General features: G+C 52.9%; 2 protein-coding genes across 10 annotated transcripts in view; one reads left to right on the plus strand and one right to left on the minus strand.

The window, feature by feature from the left end:
- The window catches only part of LOC135174234 (gastrula zinc finger protein XlCGF26.1-like), a 203,351-nt gene extending 201,697 nt beyond the window's left edge, over nucleotides 1-1,654 (minus strand). The window contains exon 1 of one of the 2 annotated variants that reach the window (XR_010301817.1): nucleotides 1,606-1,654. The gene's annotated coding sequence lies outside the window, so the exon portion shown is untranslated. The remainder of the gene's footprint in view (nucleotides 1-1,605) is intronic. The other variant, XM_064141451.1, reaches the window with a different exon arrangement.
- Nucleotides 526-19,601, plus strand: LOC135174236 (gastrula zinc finger protein XlCGF17.1-like). 8 transcript variants are annotated; one of them, XM_064141456.1, is made up of 5 exons: nucleotides 998-1,988; nucleotides 4,927-5,005; nucleotides 7,366-7,478; nucleotides 17,466-17,555; nucleotides 18,135-19,601. In XM_064141456.1, exon 5 carries the CDS (start codon nucleotides 18,165-18,167, stop codon nucleotides 19,266-19,268), a length of 1,104 nt encoding a protein of 367 aa, XP_063997526.1. In that variant the 5' UTR covers nucleotides 998-1,988; nucleotides 4,927-5,005; nucleotides 7,366-7,478; nucleotides 17,466-17,555; nucleotides 18,135-18,164; the 3' UTR covers nucleotides 19,269-19,601. The 8 variants fall into 8 exon arrangements, 5 of the variants coding, with proteins under 5 accessions (XP_063997524.1, XP_063997526.1, XP_063997525.1 ...); XR_010301818.1 differs by lacking the exon at nucleotides 18,135-19,601 and having other exon boundaries at nucleotides 526-1,988; nucleotides 17,466-17,553; XR_010301819.1 differs by lacking the exons at nucleotides 17,466-17,555; nucleotides 18,135-19,601 and adding an exon at nucleotides 12,081-12,116 and having other exon boundaries at nucleotides 526-1,988.
- The last annotated feature ends 202 nt before the right edge of the window (nucleotides 19,602-19,803 follow it).

The following is a 19,803-nucleotide window of genomic DNA, read 5'->3' on the forward strand; positions in this document are numbered from 1 at the left end:
CCCACACCCTGCAGCTCATGCAGACACTAGCCAACCACCCACAGCATGACCATGGATTAGATGCAGCTGCCAACCCCCTAAGAACAGCATCCAATAGGGCACAGCAGCTCCTGCTTGTTCTTTCTCCAAGGTCTGAGACTCAAAAGGCTGTTGCTGGAAATTCAACTAAAGGAGCCCCCTTAAACCACTCCTCCTTAAGCTCCTCTACTCCCCAGACACCACAGCACTGCACTCCTCTGCTTCTGTTCTCTGGGCATGTCTGCACTGCATTATTTACCCCACACAAGCAACACGGACTCGAGGACAAAGGCCCTGCTGTACCCATATCAGAGATGTGCACTATGCCAAGAGCAGCTCTTACTAACCCCAGCCCGAATTCCAGAGAATGATTAAGGTTATGCTTCCAGGAGCCAGTGGAGGATCTCACTGCAGGGCTTGGACTGGACGACCATTAGAGATCCCTTCCAAACCATTCTATCTTCTATGCTATTAGGCTCTGTGAGACTTCAAAACCCTTCACAACGCCTCAAAAGGTTTGAAAATACTTGCAGAATCATCAACGCTGTTGAAAGAGTGGGCACGGCAGACCCCCACAGCAGGGCTCTGGGGGGCATAGAGGGCTCTGATGCCACCACCCCCAGCACAGCCAAACCATCCCACAGCTGCCACCGGTCCCAGGCGCTCCCAAGCTCACGCTCAGCACAGACCCACCACCCACGCCTGGCAACCCCACCAAAGCCAGCCCACGGCCCGGGATGGGCTCCCCACCCCGGCCGGCCCTCAGCCCAGCGCTGCCCTGCAGCACATCATCCGCCCGACCCCTGCCGCCACAAAGCCTCCAAACCCCCAGGGCTCGGCGGGGACACGAAGCCCCCACGGCAGCCTCTGCCGCAAGCCAGCTCCACGCTGCCCACGACCGCTCCTGCCCACACCAGCCCCCACGGCGCCGCTCACAGCTCAGCTCTGCCGCCAGGCCAGCAGGCCAGCAGAGGGGCCAGGGCCAGGCACACAGCGCCAGGGCAGCCCCCGCAAGGCACCAATGGGCTCCGCTTGCTCATACAGCAGCGGCCACAGGGGGCCTGCAGCTGCCCCGAGCAGGGCCAGCGAGCAGCAAAGCGGCACAAGGAACCCCCTGAAAACACCCACCCGTGGCAACACAGCCGCACTCAGCCCTCCCACGGCACCGCACACACACCCCCTGCACACCTCTGCCGGCCCCCACACACACCCCCACGGACACACGGACACAGCTCCCCACACCGACCCCAGCGCCGCACCCCCCCACAGCTCCCCAGGGCCTGCCCACGGCCGCACGCAGCTCCCCACGCTCACACCCCCCGCACACACCCGCACGCAGCCCTCTCACAGCCCCAGCGCTGCCCACTCCAACCCTCACGCCCCTCACCCACACAACCGCCGCACAGAGGCTCCCCCACACCCACCCACTCCCACCGCGCAAACCTCCACGCACCCAGCGCACCCCGACAGGCCCCACGGACCCTCCGCACCCCCAACCCCCACAGAGCCCTCCCCAGCTCCAGCACACGGCCCCCAGGCCCCGGGCGTTCCGATCCCCCCTCAGCCACAGCGCTGCCCTCTCCCCACCTGGCAGCCGGCCCAAAGGCGGCGCAGAGCAGAGGCCGAGGCCGAGGCAGAGCCCAGCGCAGGCTGGCGGCAGCAGCACCAATGGCGCCCGCGGGCGCCAGGGGCAGCTCCTGGGCGCCGGGGCGGAGCTGCCGAGCTCCTGCGGCTCCCCTTGGCTGCCGCCGCTCCGCTGCGGGCGGCACTTCCTCTCCGGCCCCAGCTCCGCCGCCGCTGCGCTGGGACGCGCCGCGCGCAAGGGCAGGCTCCGCTGCGGGGCTTCTGCTGCAGCGCTCTCTGCCCGCCCAGGCCGCCGGGAGCCTGCCGGGGCCGGCGCTTGGCAGCTGCCTGCGCGCTGAGCTGCGCCTCGGCCTCCTGCTCTGCGCCGCCTTTGTCTGCTCGGGGCGGTAAGGGAAGCTGCGGGGGGCAGCCTGGGGCTGGGCTTGCGATCCCCGGGGCTGAGGGGTTTGTGCTGGGCTGGGGGCTAGGGAGGGGCTGCTGGGAGCGGCTGTGGAGCTGGGGGTCGGGAGGGTGCGTGGGGTGCAGGGGGCTCCGTTGGGGTGCCGGAGGGTTTGTGGGGTTGGGGGGTGTGGGGCTGGGCGGAGAAGCTGTGGGGGCTGGGCAGGGGCGGCTGTGGGGAGGGCATCTGTGGGGTTCTGCAGGGGTGGTCTGTGGGGCTGGGGCCGGCCCCGGTGGGGCTCGCAGGGGGGGTTGTGATTCCAGATTGGGATCCCTTGGGGCTGAGGGGCGTCTGTGGGCCGGGGCTGGGATCCTGTGGGGCCGGGTGGGGGTGTGTGGGGCTCTGGGGGTCTGCAGTGCTGGGGGTCGATGAGGCCTGCGGCCCTGCTTGCCGCAGCCTCCTGCGGCGCTGCTGAGGCTGCTGTGGGCGCAGGCTCTGCTGGGCGCCTCCAGCCAGGCCTTGGGCAGCAGGCGGCTGGGGCCAGGCAGGCCCCGGCGCTGCAGGGAGGGCAGCAAGCGGGCCCCGGGCAGGCTGCCAGAGCCTTGCATGGCTTTGGCTGCTGGCCCAGCCCGGCCAGCTGCGGGTCCCGGAGGCTGTGGGGGGAGGTCAACCCCCGAGTGCCCCAAGCAGTCTGCCCAGCCCCCCTGTGCCTCCCTGGGCAGCCCACGCTGGCCTCTGCCACAAGCTGGAGGAGCAAAGGCCCAGCCCAAAATGCCTCCCGGCTCTGAAAATGTTCCCCCAAGACCCCAGAGTAAGACCCCAGGACGCCAAAATGCCCACAAGGAGCCAAACCAGCAGCCTGGGACCCCAAACTGCCTCCCCAGGACTCTCAGTTACTGCCCTGGCACCCGAAATCTATCCCAAAGGAACCGAAAATGGCTGCAAGCCCCAGGTGGGCAGAAAGGATCCCCCAGAGGCAGCCAGGGCTGGGGGTCTGCAGGGATTCTGAGTGGCAGAGCCCTGGCAGCACCGTTTGGGACCCTTCCTGCCTAGGGGCAAAGAGCACAGGTAGAGCAGCAACATTTTCAGCCCCTCCTGTTCTTCCCTTTCAGCTGCATCTGGGACTCCTTTGGGGACATTTTTGTTTCCTTTGGGATAGTTCTGGGATGCCAGGGGGCACCTGAGGGTGCCAGGGAGGCACTTGGAGGTCTCAGGCTGCTGTTGTGTTTTTCCTGGGGGCACTTTGGGCTGGGCCTTGGCTCCTCCTGCTTGTGGCAGGGTCGGGCGTGGGCTGCCTTGGGGGGCACAGTTTGCTAGGGGAGGCTGTTTGTGAGGTTCAGGGCTTTGTCCCCCCTGCCCCAGCCTGCCAGTTCCTGCTGCTGGATGTGCTGGGCCAGCAGCCAGGGCTGCTCCTGCCTCAGCCCCTTGGCCTGGCACCCAGTGCTGGCAGTTTGTAGCTGTTCCTTCTGCTGAGCAGCTTTGGCTCAGGGCAGTGGCTGAGAGCTCTGCTGCTGCGGGGCTGGTTTGGTTTAGTCCTTTTGAGTCACTTTTAAACAGATCTTAGTTGTTTTAAGAACTTTGTGATGGTTGTTGGACACTTTTGGATCATTCTCAGAGAGATTTTGAAGTTTTAAATCAGTTCCTAAGGAGGTTTAAGACTCTTAAAGGCTGTTGATGACTTCTAGGGCAGTTTCAAGCCTTGCTGAGTCTGTTTGGAGAGTGTCAAAGAGATCAATGAGCCTCTAGAGAGTCACAAAAAGCTCTTCAGAATTAGTTGTTGTGACTGGTTGAGAGTTGCTCAGGAGATTTGAAGGACACTGCAGGGATTCTGGGTCAGCCCTGAAGGGATTTGTTGACTTCTGAAGCTGTTTGCAGGAGTTTTGAAGGCATTTTGATGTTTCTTGAGGTGTACTTGGGGAACACAAAATCCCTTAAAATCTCTGCAGCACTCTGCAGAAGAGATCTCAATGCAGAGATTTTAGGAAGTTCTAGGAGAGTTTTAAATATATTAATGATATTTTAGAGGCCTTTAAGAGACTTAGAGAGATGTTGATGATTTTTAATGCAGTTTTCAGCCTTCCAAGGGTGTGGAAGGCTTAAAGCAGCCCCAAAAGTCATTAAAGTCTCTGCAGAAGGAGTTTGAAGAGCTCTGGAGAGAGTTTATGAACTTCTGGAGAGTATTTAAGAGTTCTGGAGAGACTTTGGTGATTTCTTTGCCTCTTTTAGACATTTTCAAGTGTTTCTGGACCAGGATCAGTGAGAGCTGCACTGGGACACTGGGAGCTATAAATGGAGCCAACGGGGCAGTGGGAGCTGCACTGGGACACTGGGAACTATAAATGGAGCCAACTGGGAGCAGTGGGAGCTGTACTAGGGCACTAGGAGCTATAAATGGAGCCAACTGGGAGCAGTGGGAGCTGTACTGGGACACTGGGATCTATAAATGGAGCCACCTGGGAGCACTGGGGGCAAAGAGGAGTTTAACTTGTGCAGAGTTTTTAAGCCTTGTGGAGAGATTTTGGTGATTTTTTCAGGCTCAGCACTCCCAGTTCCTCCCCAGTGCCCCCAGAGTGCCTCCCAGTCTGGTCCCAGTGCTCCCAGTTCCCTGTCAGCTCAGCATGTAACCATTCTGAAGTGTTTCTGAAGGAGGTTGCACAGTTACAGAGGCCTGGACACTGCCACCATTCTCTGTAAAAGCAGCTTTGAGAGGTTGTCACAGGTTTTGATGACTTGGAATGAGCTCCAAGCACTTTTGGAAGATGCTTTGACTTTTTTTAGGTGTTTTTAAGCTTCCTGAAGCATTTTGGAAGGGTATTGGAGGCCTAAAGCAGCCCAGGAAGTCACTGAAATCTCTACCAAATGAGTTTTAAGGACTTCAAAGAGATTTTTGTGCCTTCTGAAGAAGTTTTCAATCTACTTTGGTGGTGGTTTCATTTTTTTTTCAGGCATGTTGGAAGAGTTTGGCAAACCCAGGAGTCACTGAAATCTCTGCAGTGCTCTCAAGAGACTTGAATTGGCCTTTAGGTGGGTTTAGGACCTTGGTGGCAGCACTGGGAGCCATAGTGGGACACTGGGAGGGGACTGGGGGCCTGCCCTGGCAGCACTGGAGGCCAAACTGAGTTTTTATGATAATTGAGTGAATTTTCCAGAGTTTCTGATGAGTTCTGTAAGGATTTTGTTGATTCTTTTTTCAGGCAGTGATTCAGCCACACAGTGGCACAGAGAGGGGCACTGCAGACTCATTCTCCTCCTTCTTGTCCTCAGCCTGCTTTTCCTCCTCTTCCTCCTTGTCCTCTTCATTGTCCTCTTCTGCCTCATCATCTTTTTCCTCCTCTCCCTTGAGGCTGCACTTAGAATCATAGAATGGTTTGGGTTGGAAGGGACTTGCAAAGCTCATCCAGTCCAAGCCCCTGCAACCAGCAGGGACATCCTCCACTAGATCAGGCTGCCCAGAGCCCTGTCAAGCCTCACCTTGACCATCTCCAGGCATAGGACCTCAACTCCCTCCCAGGGCAGCCTGTTGCAGTGTTCCAGCACCCTCGTGGTGCAGAACTTGTTCCTCCCATCCAATCTCAATCTGCTCTGCCCTGGTTTGCAGCCATTTCCCTCATCCTGTCCCTGCAGGCCTTTGCACACAGTCTCTCTGCAGCCTTCTTGTTTCCCCTTCAGGTACTGGAAGGTCACTATTAGGTCTCTGCAGATCCTTCTCTTCTCCAGGCAGAACACCCCCAGCTCCCTCAGCCTGTCCTCATAGCAGAGGTTCCCCAGCCCCCGGTTCATTTCCGTGGCCTCCTCTGGACCCTCTCCATCAGGTCCATGTCCTTGCTGTGTGGAAGGTTCCAGAGCTGGAGGCAGCAGTGCAGGTGAGGTCTCAGCAGAGCACAGTGGCACAATCTCCTCTCTCCATCTGCTTTTGGTGCAGCCCAGGCTGCCACTGGCCTCTGGGCTGCAGGCTCACACTGCCTGCTCATGTCCAGCTGCTTCTGCCCAAGGTCCCCAAGTGCTTTCCTTCAGGGTTGCTTTCTCTTGGTCCTCCCCCAGCCTGTGCTGATTGTGAGGCTTGTTCCAGCCCAGGTGCAGGACCTCATGAGGTTCACCTGGGCCACCTCTGTAGCTTGTCCACTTGAGCTCCTCTAACTTGTTCTCCAGGGGGTTCTCTTCCATTCTCTCATCTGGGGCCTTGTGCTGGGTGTGTAGATCAGCCCTGGGACCTTGGTGGCTCCCTGCGGAGGCTCAGAGGGCACAAAGTGAGTGCAGGTGGGGCAATGGCTGGAGAGACGGAGGGTCAAGGCTGAAGGGGGTGGGAGTGTTGAATTCAGCAGCTGCATGGCTCTGCCTGGCTCCTCCGTACAGTGGTGGTGGCAGCAGCTGTGCCTGGAAGCTCCAGCCCCCAAACCTTGCCTGGGTCAGGGTGGTTCCCTGGCACCTTGTGACATTCAGCAGAGCCCAAGCAGGCACTCGGGGGTCCTACTCACACACCCCACTCCACACCCCATGGCAGGAGTCACCTGAGCTCTCACTCCCTCTCTGTTTCTCTTCATCAGTGCCTGCATGAGGAGGCTGCAGGGTCCCTCTCCACCCCTCTGCTGTAACCCCCCTTTGGCTTGTTGCTGATTCTTTCAGCCCTCCAGCTCCTCCTGGCCTCTAGTCTCAGGACCTTCCATTTTTCTCCTGCTCCCAGCCCAGTTCCTTAGATGCTTTTTCAGCCACAAACTATTCCTTTCTTTTTCCTTTTCTAGCTGCAGTAGCAGTGGAGGTGAGGGACACAGGACCCTGGTACAGCAAAGCCACAGGGACATGGATGGGCTGGGAATGGAGTGGGGAACTTGTCTGCTCAGAAAGGGGGCAGCATCAAGGCGTGTGAAGAGGTTTTAAGATGTTCTTATGGACTCTCAGGAGTTTCTCAACACTGTTGAAGGGATTTTTTTTTTCACTTTGAAAGATAAATAAACCCTGAAACTCAGCCAAGTCTCTTCAGAATGAGTTTTTGAGTTGATGGTTTTTCAGAGATTTTAATGAAATTTCAAGATGTTTTGAACGTATTTGTTTACCTTGTGGACGTTTTGAGGAGTTTTTAAGATGTTTTGATGATATTTTGAGGAATATTTGAAGAATTTGGTGACAACAAAATCTTAAAACTTTTGGGAAATTTGAAACAATTGTGATGAGATTTTTTTGGGCCTTGAAGAGGTTCAAAGAAATGTTGGATGAATCTTAATGACGTTTGAAGCCTCTTGAAGCCTTTTCCAAGGTTGTTGAAGCCTTTTCAGCAGCCCAGAAAGTAATGAAAATCTCTACAGCATTAGTTTTAAGAGCTCTGAATAGAGTTTGTTAACTTTGTTGTGGTTTTCCAGAGTTATGGAGAGATTTTGGTGGTTTTTCAGGCATTTTTGGCAGTTTGCAGATTGGCAATGATGAGGTTGAAGAGAGAAGAATAGAAGAGATCAAAAGGGACTTCAGGACACTGGGGCAGGTGCTGCAAGGATCCGGGGCACAGGTTGGTTTTGCATCATTTCATACTCAAAGCAAGCTACTGTGAAGTTTAAAAAGAGACACCAGGTAAAGAGCTGCCTCAAAGGGTGGTGTCAGAAGTCAAATTTTGGGTTCTTCAATCATGGAGATGTCTACACAGCACTTGGCTTGCTGAGACCAGATGGGGTTTGACTAAATACAAGGAGGAAAAGGCTCCTAGGTCTTGAGTTGGCAGAGCTCATTGATAGAGCTTTAAACTAGATACGAAGGGGGAAGGGTATAGAACCAGATCTACTGAAGACAGTCCTTGGAATGGCATGGCAATGTCAAGAGTGAAACCAGTGGCCCAGCTGAAAAGCAACTGCACTTCATCAGAGGCTCAACTCAAATGCCTTTATTTGAACACCTGCAGCATGGGCAGTAAACAAGAGGAGCTGGAGGTGCTCGTGTGCCTGCAGCACTGCAATCTGGTTGGCATCACAGAAACATGGTGGCATGACTCCTATGATTGGTGTGTTGGATTAGAAGGGTATAAGCTCTTTAGGAAGGACAGGTAGGGCAGACAAGGAGGGAGTGTTGCCCTCTATGTCTGAGCAGCTAGAATGTGTGGAGCTTCATCTTGCGAGTGATGGCAAAAAGACCATGTGCCTACGGGCCAAAACAAAGGGACGGGAAGGAGACATTACACTGGGGGCCTGCTACAGAGCACCAGACCAGGAGGACCAAATTAATGAGGCCCTTTATAGACAGGTAGGGGTTGCTGCCCATTCACAAGCCTTGGTCCTTATGGGGGACTTTAACCACTTTGACATCTGTTGGAAAAATAATTCAGCAGGGCATAGGCAATCCATGAGATTCCTGGAATACATCGATAGTAACTTCCTCCTCCAAGTGATAGAGGAGCCAACAAGAAGGGGTGCAGTGCTGGGCCTTGTTTTCCCCAACAGGGAGGGACTGGTGGGGAATGTTAAGCTCATGGGCAGCCTTGGCTGCAGTGACTATGAGATGGTGGAGTTTGAGATCCTAAGGGCGGCGAAGAAGGGGGTGCTCAGCAAGCTTGAAACCCTCAACTTCACAAGAGGTGATTTTGGCCTCCTTGGGGATCTCCTTGGTTGGATACCATGGAACAAGGCCCTGGAGGGACTGGGAGTCCAGGAAAGCTGGCTGACTTTCAAGGATCTTCTTCTCCAGGCTCAAAGGCTCTGCATTCCTGAAAGGAAGAAATGGGGTAAAAATGCCAGGAGGCCTGCATGGATGACCAAAGAACTCTTGGCCAAAATCAAGCACAAAAGGGGACTCCACAGGGAGTGGAAGCAGGGACAGGTGGCCTGTGGTGATTTCAAGGAAATTGCTGGGGAAACCAAGGACAAGGTTAGAAAGGCCAAAGCCTTGATGGAAATAAATCAGGCTAGACACCTCAGAGATAGCAAAAAGAGTTTTTACAGGTGCATTAGAGGAAGAGGAAGAACTGGGGAGAATGTGGAAGCCCTCCAGAGGGACATGAAGAATGCTGACATACTCAATAACTGTTTTGCTTCAGTCTTCACTGGCAACCAGTTGAGCCACACCACCCAAGACACAGAGGGCACTGCCTCAGTCTTTGGTAGTCAGACCAGTCATCCTGATGGTATTCAGCCCCTGAGCTGAAAGATGAGGTTGAAGATCAAAGTAATCCTTTTATAATCCAGGAAATAGAAGTGAAGGACTTGTTAAGGCAATTGGACACCCGAGAGTGCTGAGGGAGCTGGCAGAGAAGCTGGCCAGACCCTCTCCATCATGTATCAGCAGTCCTGCTTAATGGGGGAGGTCCTGGATGACTGGAAACTTGCTAAGGTGACACCCATCTACAAGAAGGGAAGGAAGGAGAACCCAGGGAACAACAGGCCTGTCAGCCTGACCTTGGTACCAGGGAAGATTATGGAACAGTTCATCCCGGGGGTGATCACACAGCAAGTGCGCGGTGGCGCACGCCTGTAGTCCCAGCTGCTAGGGAGGCTGAGCTCGTTGGATCGCTTGAGCCCAGGAGTTCTGGGCTGCACTGCGCTATGCCGAGCGGGCGTCCGCGCTAAGGCCGCCATCAATATGGTGAGCCCCGGGGAGCTGGGGCACACCAGGTTGACTAAGGAGGGGTGAACCGGCCCAGGTCGGAGACGGAGCAGGTCAAAGCTCCCGTGACGGTCAGTAGCGGGATCGCGCCTATGATTCTATGATTCTATAACAGGGGGATCAGGCCCAGCCACCATGGGTTCCTGAAGGGCAAGTCCTGTTTAACCAACCTGATCTTCTATGATCAGGTAACCTGCCTAGTGGATGAGGGAAAAGCAGTGGATGTTGTCTACCTGGACTTCAGTAAGGCATTTGACACCGTTTCCCAGCACTCTGCTGGAGAAGCTGGCAGCTCCTGGCTTAGACAGAGGACTCTTGGCTGTGTTAAAAACTGGCTGGATGGCTAAGCCCAGAGAGTTGTGGTCCATAGGGTTAAGTCCAGTTGACAACTGGTCACAAGTGGAATCCCTCAGGGCTCAGTTTTGGGGACCTGGATGAGGGCATCGAATGCACCCTCAGCAAGTTTGCAGATGACACCAAATGAAGCAGAAGTGTCAATCTGCTGGAGGGTAGGAAGGCCCTGCAGAGGGATTTGGACAGGCTGGAGCCATGGGCTGAGGCCAATTGCATGAGGTTTAACAAGGCCAAGTGCCAAGTCATGCACTTTGGCCACAACAACTCCCAGCAGCCTACGGGCTGGGGGAGGAGTGGCTGGAGAGCTGCCTGGCAGAAAAGGACCTGGGGGTATTGGTGACAACTGGCTGAGCATGAGCCAGCAGTGTGCCCAGGTGGCCAAGAAGGCAAACAGCATCCTGGCTTGTATCAGAAATGGTGTGACCAGCAGGAGTAGGGAGGTGATCATGCCCCTGCACTCAGCACTTGTGAGACCACACCTCGAGTACTGTGTCCAGTTTTGGTCACTACAGTTGTAGTTGTTGCTGTGGGGGATTTCTCTATTCCTCCCTCATTAGGGGGAGGTGAGGAATTAATTAGAGGCAGTATTTTTTATAAAATTATTTCTTAAAATTAATATTTACAAATTCGTGCCACCCCCAACCACTGTGTAATTAATTATAGTTGTAGTGCAAGATTATGAAAACAATTTGGATATGATACATTTACAGGGATTTGAATCAAATTATCAAATCTATACAGAGAGAGATTTCCTTAGGCTTAATGCCTGCTTAGGAGCTATGCTGTTTGCCCAGCAGGGGCTGAAAGCTGTCTGCTCTAAGGCAGAGGTAACTTATATTACAAAGGAATTAAAGCTTATTTAAATGCGTTGCCCTTAATTGTTAATAATCACCTTCCCAGGACTGTGTCACAGCACATGCCCAGTATTTAGGTCTTTGTGAGGCTGGAATCTTCCCGGCTTGCGAAGGGAAATGATAAGTGTTCTCAGTCTCTGGGGTAAACAGGATTTCTCTAACCTTTTCTCCTGGTGTGAGGTAGTCTCTGTCTCGATGCTGCTGGTCTTCTGGATGCTGCATGTCCAGGGATGGTCAGCTGGCAGGATTCCAGGAACAGGAGAAGGATTTGTCCGTGCAGCTTCTGGCACGGTCTTCCGTACAGCTAGCAGGCTGTGTCCGTGGGTTTGCAGACAATCTGGAAGGTCTGCTGACCTGATTCTCCAGGCTATAGCAGCGGGCATGCAGTGTGTGCCAGGCTGCTGTGAGACTGATCTCCGTGGATAATTTGAAATAGCTCTAGGCTCAGGGGCTATCGGCTCCCCATATGTATCAAGTGCAGGCGTGAATGTGCTCTGCTTCCAAAGATTTGCAGACAGATTAACTGCAAGTCAAGATCAATGCAAGAGGGCTGAGCCTCAGTGAGTATGCAGGTGAGGGCCAGATCCTATGTCTAGGCCTTGCAAGCAGGTCAGAGCTGCAATGTGGATCAGAGAGCTGAGTCTGAACAGCTAAGTCTGAACCTCTGAACACGTGGTGCTCCTTTGCACCCCTTTTTATAGACTCTGGGTCGAGATTTGTGGCCCCTTTTGGCCATCTAAAGTGACCAATCAGGTTGGCAGTAAGCCAAACCTTACCATAATAGGCAGAAGCTGTTTGCCTGGACCCTCCCAAATATGGGGATTACCTGGGCAGACCCCAGGGATACATGGACTGGGTGTGTGTGTGTTACACAACCTGTTTACTACCATGGGTCCTGGCAGGAAACATGTCCAGGCATGTAGAGGCATAGGGAGGCCTCAGTTTTGGCGCTGCAGCCAATATTTGCCCCAAATAATGGGGCAAATAAGTCCAGTTCATTTCCATTTCGCCAAGCTGTTGCTCCTGTTTGCTTCTCACGCATGCAGAAGTGAAGATCCCTTCATTACAGATGAATTCCATCTCTGTCACAGATGAGTTCCAGTATCTACAGGAATCCCATGCTTCTACTTGTCTCTTGTACCAGGTCATCCACCACCCCTAAGGGTACTGTCCTGCAATTCCTCCACTGCACAAGCAGAAGTGAATCCACCACACCACCAGTCCATGCCCTTATCTTCCTTCCCCTATCTAAACAGAATTACTTCAAATTTATTTAACCTTTCCCAGCACCTCTCCCTCCACCTTCTCAACAGGCAACTGAGAAGGAGGAGGTTCTGGTGGTGGACGAGAGCAGGTGGCAGAATAGGTAAGAAACTGGGATAAGTGCCATTCACAGCAACCACTGCCTGACCAGGAGCGTCCATCCTCACCGGCCAGAGGAGCCGCTACTGTCAGGGCACCCTTGCGGCTCGCCCTGCCGCTTCAACTTTGCTCCAGGGCTGCCACTGCTGCTTCTGCCTCTGCTGGAAACTCAGCAGGGATACACAGGGACACACTGCCCTTTGCCGCTAGTCCTGGCTGGCTACTCTGTGCAGAACCAGCGAGTGTGCTTGGGAAGCAGGGCAAACCTCCTCCCCAGCAGGACATACTCCAAATGCAGGCTCGCCATCTACAGACGCAGCCTGCCCATACACTCTGCCTGTGCTGGGACAAGAAGGGTACCAAAGCACGGCCATTTCTTTTGAAGTCAGCCTGCTCATTCCCTGAATAGGGAGTGGCTGTGCTCAGCAAGAGGGTGGCCACCACGGCAATCAGCCCACCATGGAGGACAGCGCTGCTTCCATGTGGCACCACCTTTGAAATGCTGCCTGGATCTACAGGTCCAGGGGAGGCTACTGGCATGGCCAGAGCCGCCTGTGTTTCCACCAGCCTTGTTTCCACCACCTGCGGATTCTATCAAGAGGGGAAAACACACAGGGGTTTGCCTGCTCCACTGTACCCCACCCCTCTGGCTCACCCTGGGCAGGGCCGTTCAGCACCATGCTGTGGGTCAGCGCAAGCTGTGGCCACTTCAGGGGTGGGAGTCCCATATCATCTTCAGCCACCTCAGACCTTTCAACTCGCTTGTTGCTGCTTCCTTCTCCCCCCTTCACCACCCAAGATGGGAGCGTCTCACTTCTCCAAGCCTTCCAGCTCTCCATGCCAGCTTCACTAAGAGACACCATTTTTTTCCTAAGCTTTAATTCTGTATTTTTCTCCAATTCAGTCCATGCCAAAACAACCTTCTCGAGTCCCCGTACGGGCCACCAAAATTCTGTCATGGGTTTTAAAAGAGAGCCGACAGAGATTAAACTCTCAAATCAAATTGGAGAGAAAATACAGAATTGTATTTAGAGAGAGAAATACAGTGATAGACATTACAAAGCAATTGCCATGGCAAACCTCCTTGAAGTTTTCCCATCCCAAAACAAAAAAAAAATCTACACTCCCCAGTGCTCCAATCCTCCCCCCCTCCCAGCACCTCCGCCGTTCAAGAGGCCTACTGCTTACGTGTTCCCGATAAAGTGCTCCCACCACACACACAGGGCAGGAGGAGGAGGAGGAAAGGAGAGTGAACTGACCTTGTTGTGAGTCTATAAAGAGATAGCAGAATTATGGGATTGAATAAAAATCTTCTAGTCCCCAGAATTTTTTTTTACCCCTATAGCCTCAACCTGGGACAACAGTATAGGAGGGACATTGAGGTGCTGGAGCAGTGCAGAGAAGGGCAACGAGGCTGGGGAGGTTGGGAAAACATGACCTGTGAGGAGCAGATGAGGGAACTGAGGTTGTTTAGCCTGGGAAAGAGGAGGCTGAGAGGGGACCTGATTGCCCTCTACAACTACCAAAAAGGAGGTTGTAGTGAGGCTGGAGCTGGTCTCTTCTACCGAATTACTAATGGTAGGACAAGAGGAAATGGCCTCAATTTCATCAGGGGAGGTTTAGGTTGGATATTAGGAGGAAATTCTTTACTGAGCAGGTGCTGGAATGGGCTGCCCAGGGAGGTGTTGGAATCGCCATCCCTGGAGGTCTTTATCCATCTAGTGGTCTACCTATCAAAACCTGTGTTTCACTAGCTTGGAGACCAGTGTCAGAGGCCTTGTGGGACAGTGAAAAAGGCCCAGGTAAATGACATCGGTTGCTCGCCCCCCATGTATGAATGTTGTGACCTGTTCATAGAAGCCATTTGATGCTGTTTTTGATAGTTCTCAGGTGGGTTTAAGCCTTGTTAAGCTTCTTTGAGGAGCATTGAACACTTAAAGAGACATAGAAACTCATTGACATCTCATTGAGGTTTTGGAAGTATTTTAATGACTTCTGAATAGATCTTGATTATTTTTAGGTGATTTTTGAAGAGACTTCAGGGACAAAGAAGTTGTTTCAATGTTTTATGTGTCTTTAAAGAGTTCTAAGCAGATGTTGATGGTTGTTAAGGCAGCTTTAAGACTCCTTTGTAGTTTTTGAAGGGTGTGGAAAGCTTCAAAAAAACAAGAAGTCATTACAGTACCTACAAAATCAGTTTTAAGAGGTTCAAAGATAATTGAATTCCTTTTGAAGAGTTTTTAAAGACACTTTGGTGGTTTTTCAGGCATCTTTGAAGGGTTTGGCAAACCCAGAACTCATTAAAATCTCTCTAATGCTCTTAAAGAAATTTTAATGCACCTTTAGGTGGTTTTAGAAACTTCTTAAGAGTTCTTTTATATTTAAATGAAAAATGTTCAGCCTTTAAGAGGTTTAAAGAGATGTTGGTGATTTTGGGGCAGTTGTAAACTGTGTTAAGTGTTTTTGAAGAGTGTGAAGCTGTAAGAGGAGGAGTTGGTATGTGTTTGACCAGAAGTAGACAACAGGCCAAATAGCTGCCAGGTTACCAGAAGATAAGACCTGCGAACTCCAGGGTCTTTGAGCTCTCAAGTGACAGAGCTTACAGGTACCATCCCTGTAATCAGAGGCTGGAATGTGGTGTTGGCTAAACAGTATGTGGAGCCAGCACTGACCTTGAAAAGCTCTGCAGAGGACAACCAGCTGCAGAGGGAGCTGAAGAAGGATGAAGGCTCCCTTTGCTTGGGGGTCGCGCGACCACCAAAGCCAACAAAGCGCATGGGCAGTAGGGAAAGTCATTGTGTAACCCAGTGTGAGCTAAGGGAGGAGCTTGGTTCGGCTTGGTTCAGCCCTCTGGGACGTACTGGCCACACATCGCAGAATTCGGAACACTTCTAAACCGAGGGTGTAGGTAGGTGAGCTGGAGCAGCACCAGTCTGACCACCATGATGGTGCAGTTCCCAGTGGGGACACCTACCTTTCGAGATGGCAGCTGACCAGCTCTGCTGTCTACACATCTCAGGAGCTCTGCTGGCCAGTGGGATAGGGTGAATGTAGCCTGCCCTTCGACCAATAGAGCTACTTGGGATTGTTTGCCATGTCTCAGTCAGCACTGTAGCTTCTCCCGCTATGGCTGTAGCATGGGAGCCATAGGTATTGTGCTTTCCAGGATACCTTTCTCCTTATGGTTTTAGTGTTTAAGCTATCATAAAGTATTGAAACTGTACCTGGAGGGGGTGCCCGTGTGTGAGAGCGTTCCCTGGCCCCAGAGAACTCACTGGAACACAACCACATAAATAAGCCTGGAAACTCACTGAAATCTCTTCAGAATTAGTTTGTAAAGAGTTTTCCAAGGGGTTCTAAGGGGCTTTGAGTTTTGAAGGGATGTGGATGAGTTTTTTTTTTTTTCACCTGTTTTTAAGCCTTTTGAAGGCTTTTGAAGGCTTTTGAACACAGATGGTCTGGTATCGTAGTGGGGACCCTGGAGCTGCACTGGCTTTGAACTGGATGGGAAGCTCTGTGTGCATACAGGCACTAATTCATCCACTCAAAGGCATAGAGAGGGTCACTGCAGATTCATTCTCCTCTGGTTCTTTTCCTTGTTCTCATATTTGTCCTCCTCATGCTTTTATTCACCCTTGAGGCTGCACTTCAGCTCTTGCAACTTGTTCTCCAGGGTATTCTCCTCCTGGGGGCTTCTGCTGGGCCATGATGGGGCTGTAGCTCAGCCCTGGGGCCTTGGTGGAGTCCTGGGAACTCTAGGGGGGCTCAGAGTGAGTACAGATGGAACAATGGATGGACAGATGGAGGATGAAGGCTGCAGTGGTGTGGCAGGTCTTATTTCAGCAGCTGTGTTGCTCTGGCTGGCTCCTAGCTTCATTGGTGGTGGCAGCAGCTGACGCTGGAATTTCAAACAGCCAAATCCTTACTGAGTCAGGGCAGCTCCCAGCATCCACCAGCTCCAGGCCCTGACACAGCCCTGATTCCCATCACCTCCTGATATTCAACACCACCCAAGCAGGCATTCATGGGCCCTACCCCTACACTCCACCGTTGGGCAGGGGTCTGCTGAGGTGTCACTCCCTCTCTGTTCCACTTCATCATGTGAGGTGGCTGCAGGATCTCTCCCTGACCTTCATCTGTAACAGCCCTGCCTTGGCTTGTTGCTAATTTCAGCCCTCTAGGTCATCCTGGCCTTTAGTCTCAGGACCTTCCATTCTTGTTCTCCTGCCTTCAGCCCAATTTGTTATATACTTCCTCAGCCACAACATTTTCCATTCCGCTCTTCCAAATGCAGTGGCAGTGGAGGTGGGGGACACAGGGCAGTGGGAGAGCAGAGTCAACAGGGAACACTGTTGGGGTGGGAATGAAGGAAAGGCCTGTCTCAGTCCAGAGAGACTTTGTCCAGAGAAGAGACATTTGTTCTTATGTATTCCTGTGTTGTGAAAATAAAGTGCAAGTGAGACCAAATATTAGAAGTGAGACTCTTTATTAAAGGAAAAAGTGAACAGAACACAGAGAGAGAGAGAGAGAGAGGGGGGGGAAGAGAGAGAGAGAGGAATAGAGAAAGAGAAGAGGAGGAATGGAATTCTATCACCATGGGCTAGAGGCGGGGAGAGAAGAGGATACCAAAGTTCAAGCCCTGTTCAGTTTGTGTTGCTTAGGGATGTTTCCAGTGAGTGATGTCTTCAGTGGGGCCCTTCTTTCTTCTCCAGGAGTTCTTTTCTTCTTCCAGCCCAACTTAGGGCACAGCTTGGTTGGTAGTCGAGAGAGGGTTTCTGGGCTGTTTTCAGCCTGGATGTCCATAGTGTGATGGTTCCTCTCACACACTCACGCCCTCTGCTATAGGCCCAGTGTCTTTTTCTTCATTTTTTCACAGCTCATGGGCACTGCTTCCGCCACTCAGTGGCACAAAGAGGGCCACAGCAGAATTGTGCTCCTCCCCTTTGTCCTCATTGTTCTCGTACTCTTATGCCTGCACTTGAGCTCCTCCAGCTTGTTCCTGATGATATTGTCCTCTGAGATCTCATGCAGGCGCTCCTGTTGAGCCATGCTGGGGCTCTAGATCAGCCCTGGGACCTTGTTGTGGACCTGGGCACTCCTGCAGACCACAGATTGAGTGCAAATGATCAGGAGTGATTGTGTGCTAGACAAGGGGCTGAGTGTCCACTTCTTCAGAGCTCCCATCTTCAGCAGTCCTGCCTGGCTGCTGTGCCCATGCTGCTGGGCTTCAGGACTGCTTCTGGCAAGGCCCAGCTATGCTGTGTGGTCCTGGGCAGTGCTGAGCCATCCCTTCAAGTTCAGTCCTCTCCTCTGAGCCCTTTGTTTCTCTCTGGCAGGGACTGTGTCCTTCTCTCTCCATCAGTCCTGCCATTGTGGTCTGGGAAAGAGCAGAGTTTGCACATCTGCTCCTTGCAACAGCTCAGCAGGTAAAGAACTCAAACTGGGACAACAGCAGGACCCCATCCTACTGCTGATCCCTGGGGCACCTCCCAACCTCCTACAGACATTCCTGCCCACAACATTTCACCCCTCTGTGGGCTCTGAGTGCCGTCAGCTATGGTAGGACTCTGGGGGATTCCAGGCAGGTGGAGCTCAGTTATGTGGCAGGAGCCGGAGGTTAGGATTGAGGTGTGGAGAGTGGACAGGAGAGGGCTGGAGGTCGTTTAGTCTTCCCAGGTCACTGCCTTTGTTATCTGAGCCAGGAGAGATTGAAGGACAAAGCCTGGGCAGGAACCACCCTGCCAAAGGTCAGGAACGGGGGATGAAATCTCTGCATAAGTACTGGAGTGTCTCAGCACCCCCAGCACAGAACCTGGGGTCACAGCAGAGGTATTAGAGGTCTGATCTTGACCATGGCAAGAGCTGGGGGTTTGAGGGCCCCTCTCATTCCTTGCTCTAGTTGAGCATTGGGTGTTGGGAGGTGCTGGCGGTGTCAGGGGCTGCCATGAGCCAGGCAGGATCTCTGTGTTTGATCTCCTGGGCTCAGGTGCTTCTGTATTTCCTAGGCAACAGCAGTGACCTCTTCCTCCACCAGCATGGCCTCACAGAACAACTCAGACAAGAGCTGGGAGGAGAAGGAGCACCAAGTGAACAAGATGGAGCAGCCAAAGTGCAGCCCCAAGAAAGAGGCGGAGGAAGAGAACAACATAGAGGATATTGATGAGAATGATGACTATGATGATGTTGTCTGTAAGGAGGAAGAGGACGATGAGGATGCATATCACCAAGATGATGAAGAGCGGGAGGGGCACTGTCTCATCCACACCAGAGAGAAGCTGTTCTCCTGTGCTGAGTGTGGCAAGAGCTTCACCTACAGATCTGCCCTCACCATCCACCAGCGCTCACACACCGGTGAAAAGCCCTTCACCTGTGCTGACTGTGGCCAGAGCTTCAGCTGCAGATCTAATCTCACCACCCACCAGCGCACACACACGGGTGAGAAGCCCTTCACCTGTGCTGACTGCGGCAAGACTTTCAGTCAGAGCTCCAACCTCTCCCGGCACCGCCTCACACACACTGGTGAGAAGGTTTCCTGTCCTGACTGCGGCAAGGCTTTCACCCGCAGCTCCACCCTCAACAACCATCGCCGGATCCACAGCAGAGAGAAGCTCTTCCCCTGTACAGAGTGTGGCAAGATCTTCACCTTGAGCACCGCACTGCTCCGGCACCACCTCATCCACAGCGGCGAGAGGCCATACAGCTGCACCGACTGCGGCAAGAGTTTCAGCCACAGTTCCACCTTCACTCTCCACCGCCGTACCCACACTGGTGAGAAGCCTTTTACCTGCGCGGACTGTGGCAAGAGTTTCATCAAGAAATCCAATATGACCCTCCACCAACGCACACACACTGGTGAGAAGCCATACGCCTGCAGTGACTGCAGCAAGAGTTTTGCTCACAAGGCCTCTTTCACCATACATTGTCGTGTCCACTCTGGTGAGAAGCCCTTCACCTGCAGTGACTGCAGCAAGAGTTTCACTCACAAGTCCTCTCTTATCGCACACCGTCGTGTCCACACTGGTGAGAAGCTCTACAGCTGTGCTGACTGTGGCAAGAGGTTCAAGAGCAGCTCTCATCTTACCCAGCACTGCCACATCCATGTCGCTGACCAGGCCACAATGGGGGGCAGTCACAAATAGACCCATCCTGGGTCTGTTGGGGTAATTGGGTCAACCCCAAGTGAGCTTTTCCAGCAGATGGAACCAAAATCACCTCTTTTCCACATGCATTTCTCAGTGGCTGGGAGCTCCAGGAACAAACAACCTCTGCCTTTCTAAACACCAATGAGTAGTGATGAGAATAATTACACTGATGAGTTGACACAGCTGGTGCTGCCACTAGAGCTGTGCTGAGCTTTGTCTGGATTTATCTGGTTGTTCTCCAATGCTTTGGATCTCCCTGGGTTAAAAAAAAAAACAACTGTCCCATGCCCAGGTGTGAATAATAACCAAAGTTACCCAAATCCTGTATTTTTCAGTTTTAGTTGGGACTTTTCTTCCCACGATGCCCAAATGTTGTGGACCTTTGTTCCTTTAGGAATGGGGCTGGAGTGCCCAGTTCAAGAAAGTCAAAGGGATGCTGTCAGAGGTGTCTTGAGAGCATCTTGGAAGGGTTTCGTGGGGTGTCAAGGGATCTTTGGTGTTTTGAGGTCTGGAGGGTTCAAGGATTGACATT

This window comes from Pogoniulus pusillus, unplaced genomic scaffold (genome assembly GCF_015220805.1).
Source record: "Pogoniulus pusillus isolate bPogPus1 unplaced genomic scaffold, bPogPus1.pri scaffold_50_arrow_ctg1A, whole genome shotgun sequence".
NCBI classification, from domain to species: domain Eukaryota; kingdom Metazoa; phylum Chordata; class Aves; order Piciformes; family Lybiidae; genus Pogoniulus; species Pogoniulus pusillus.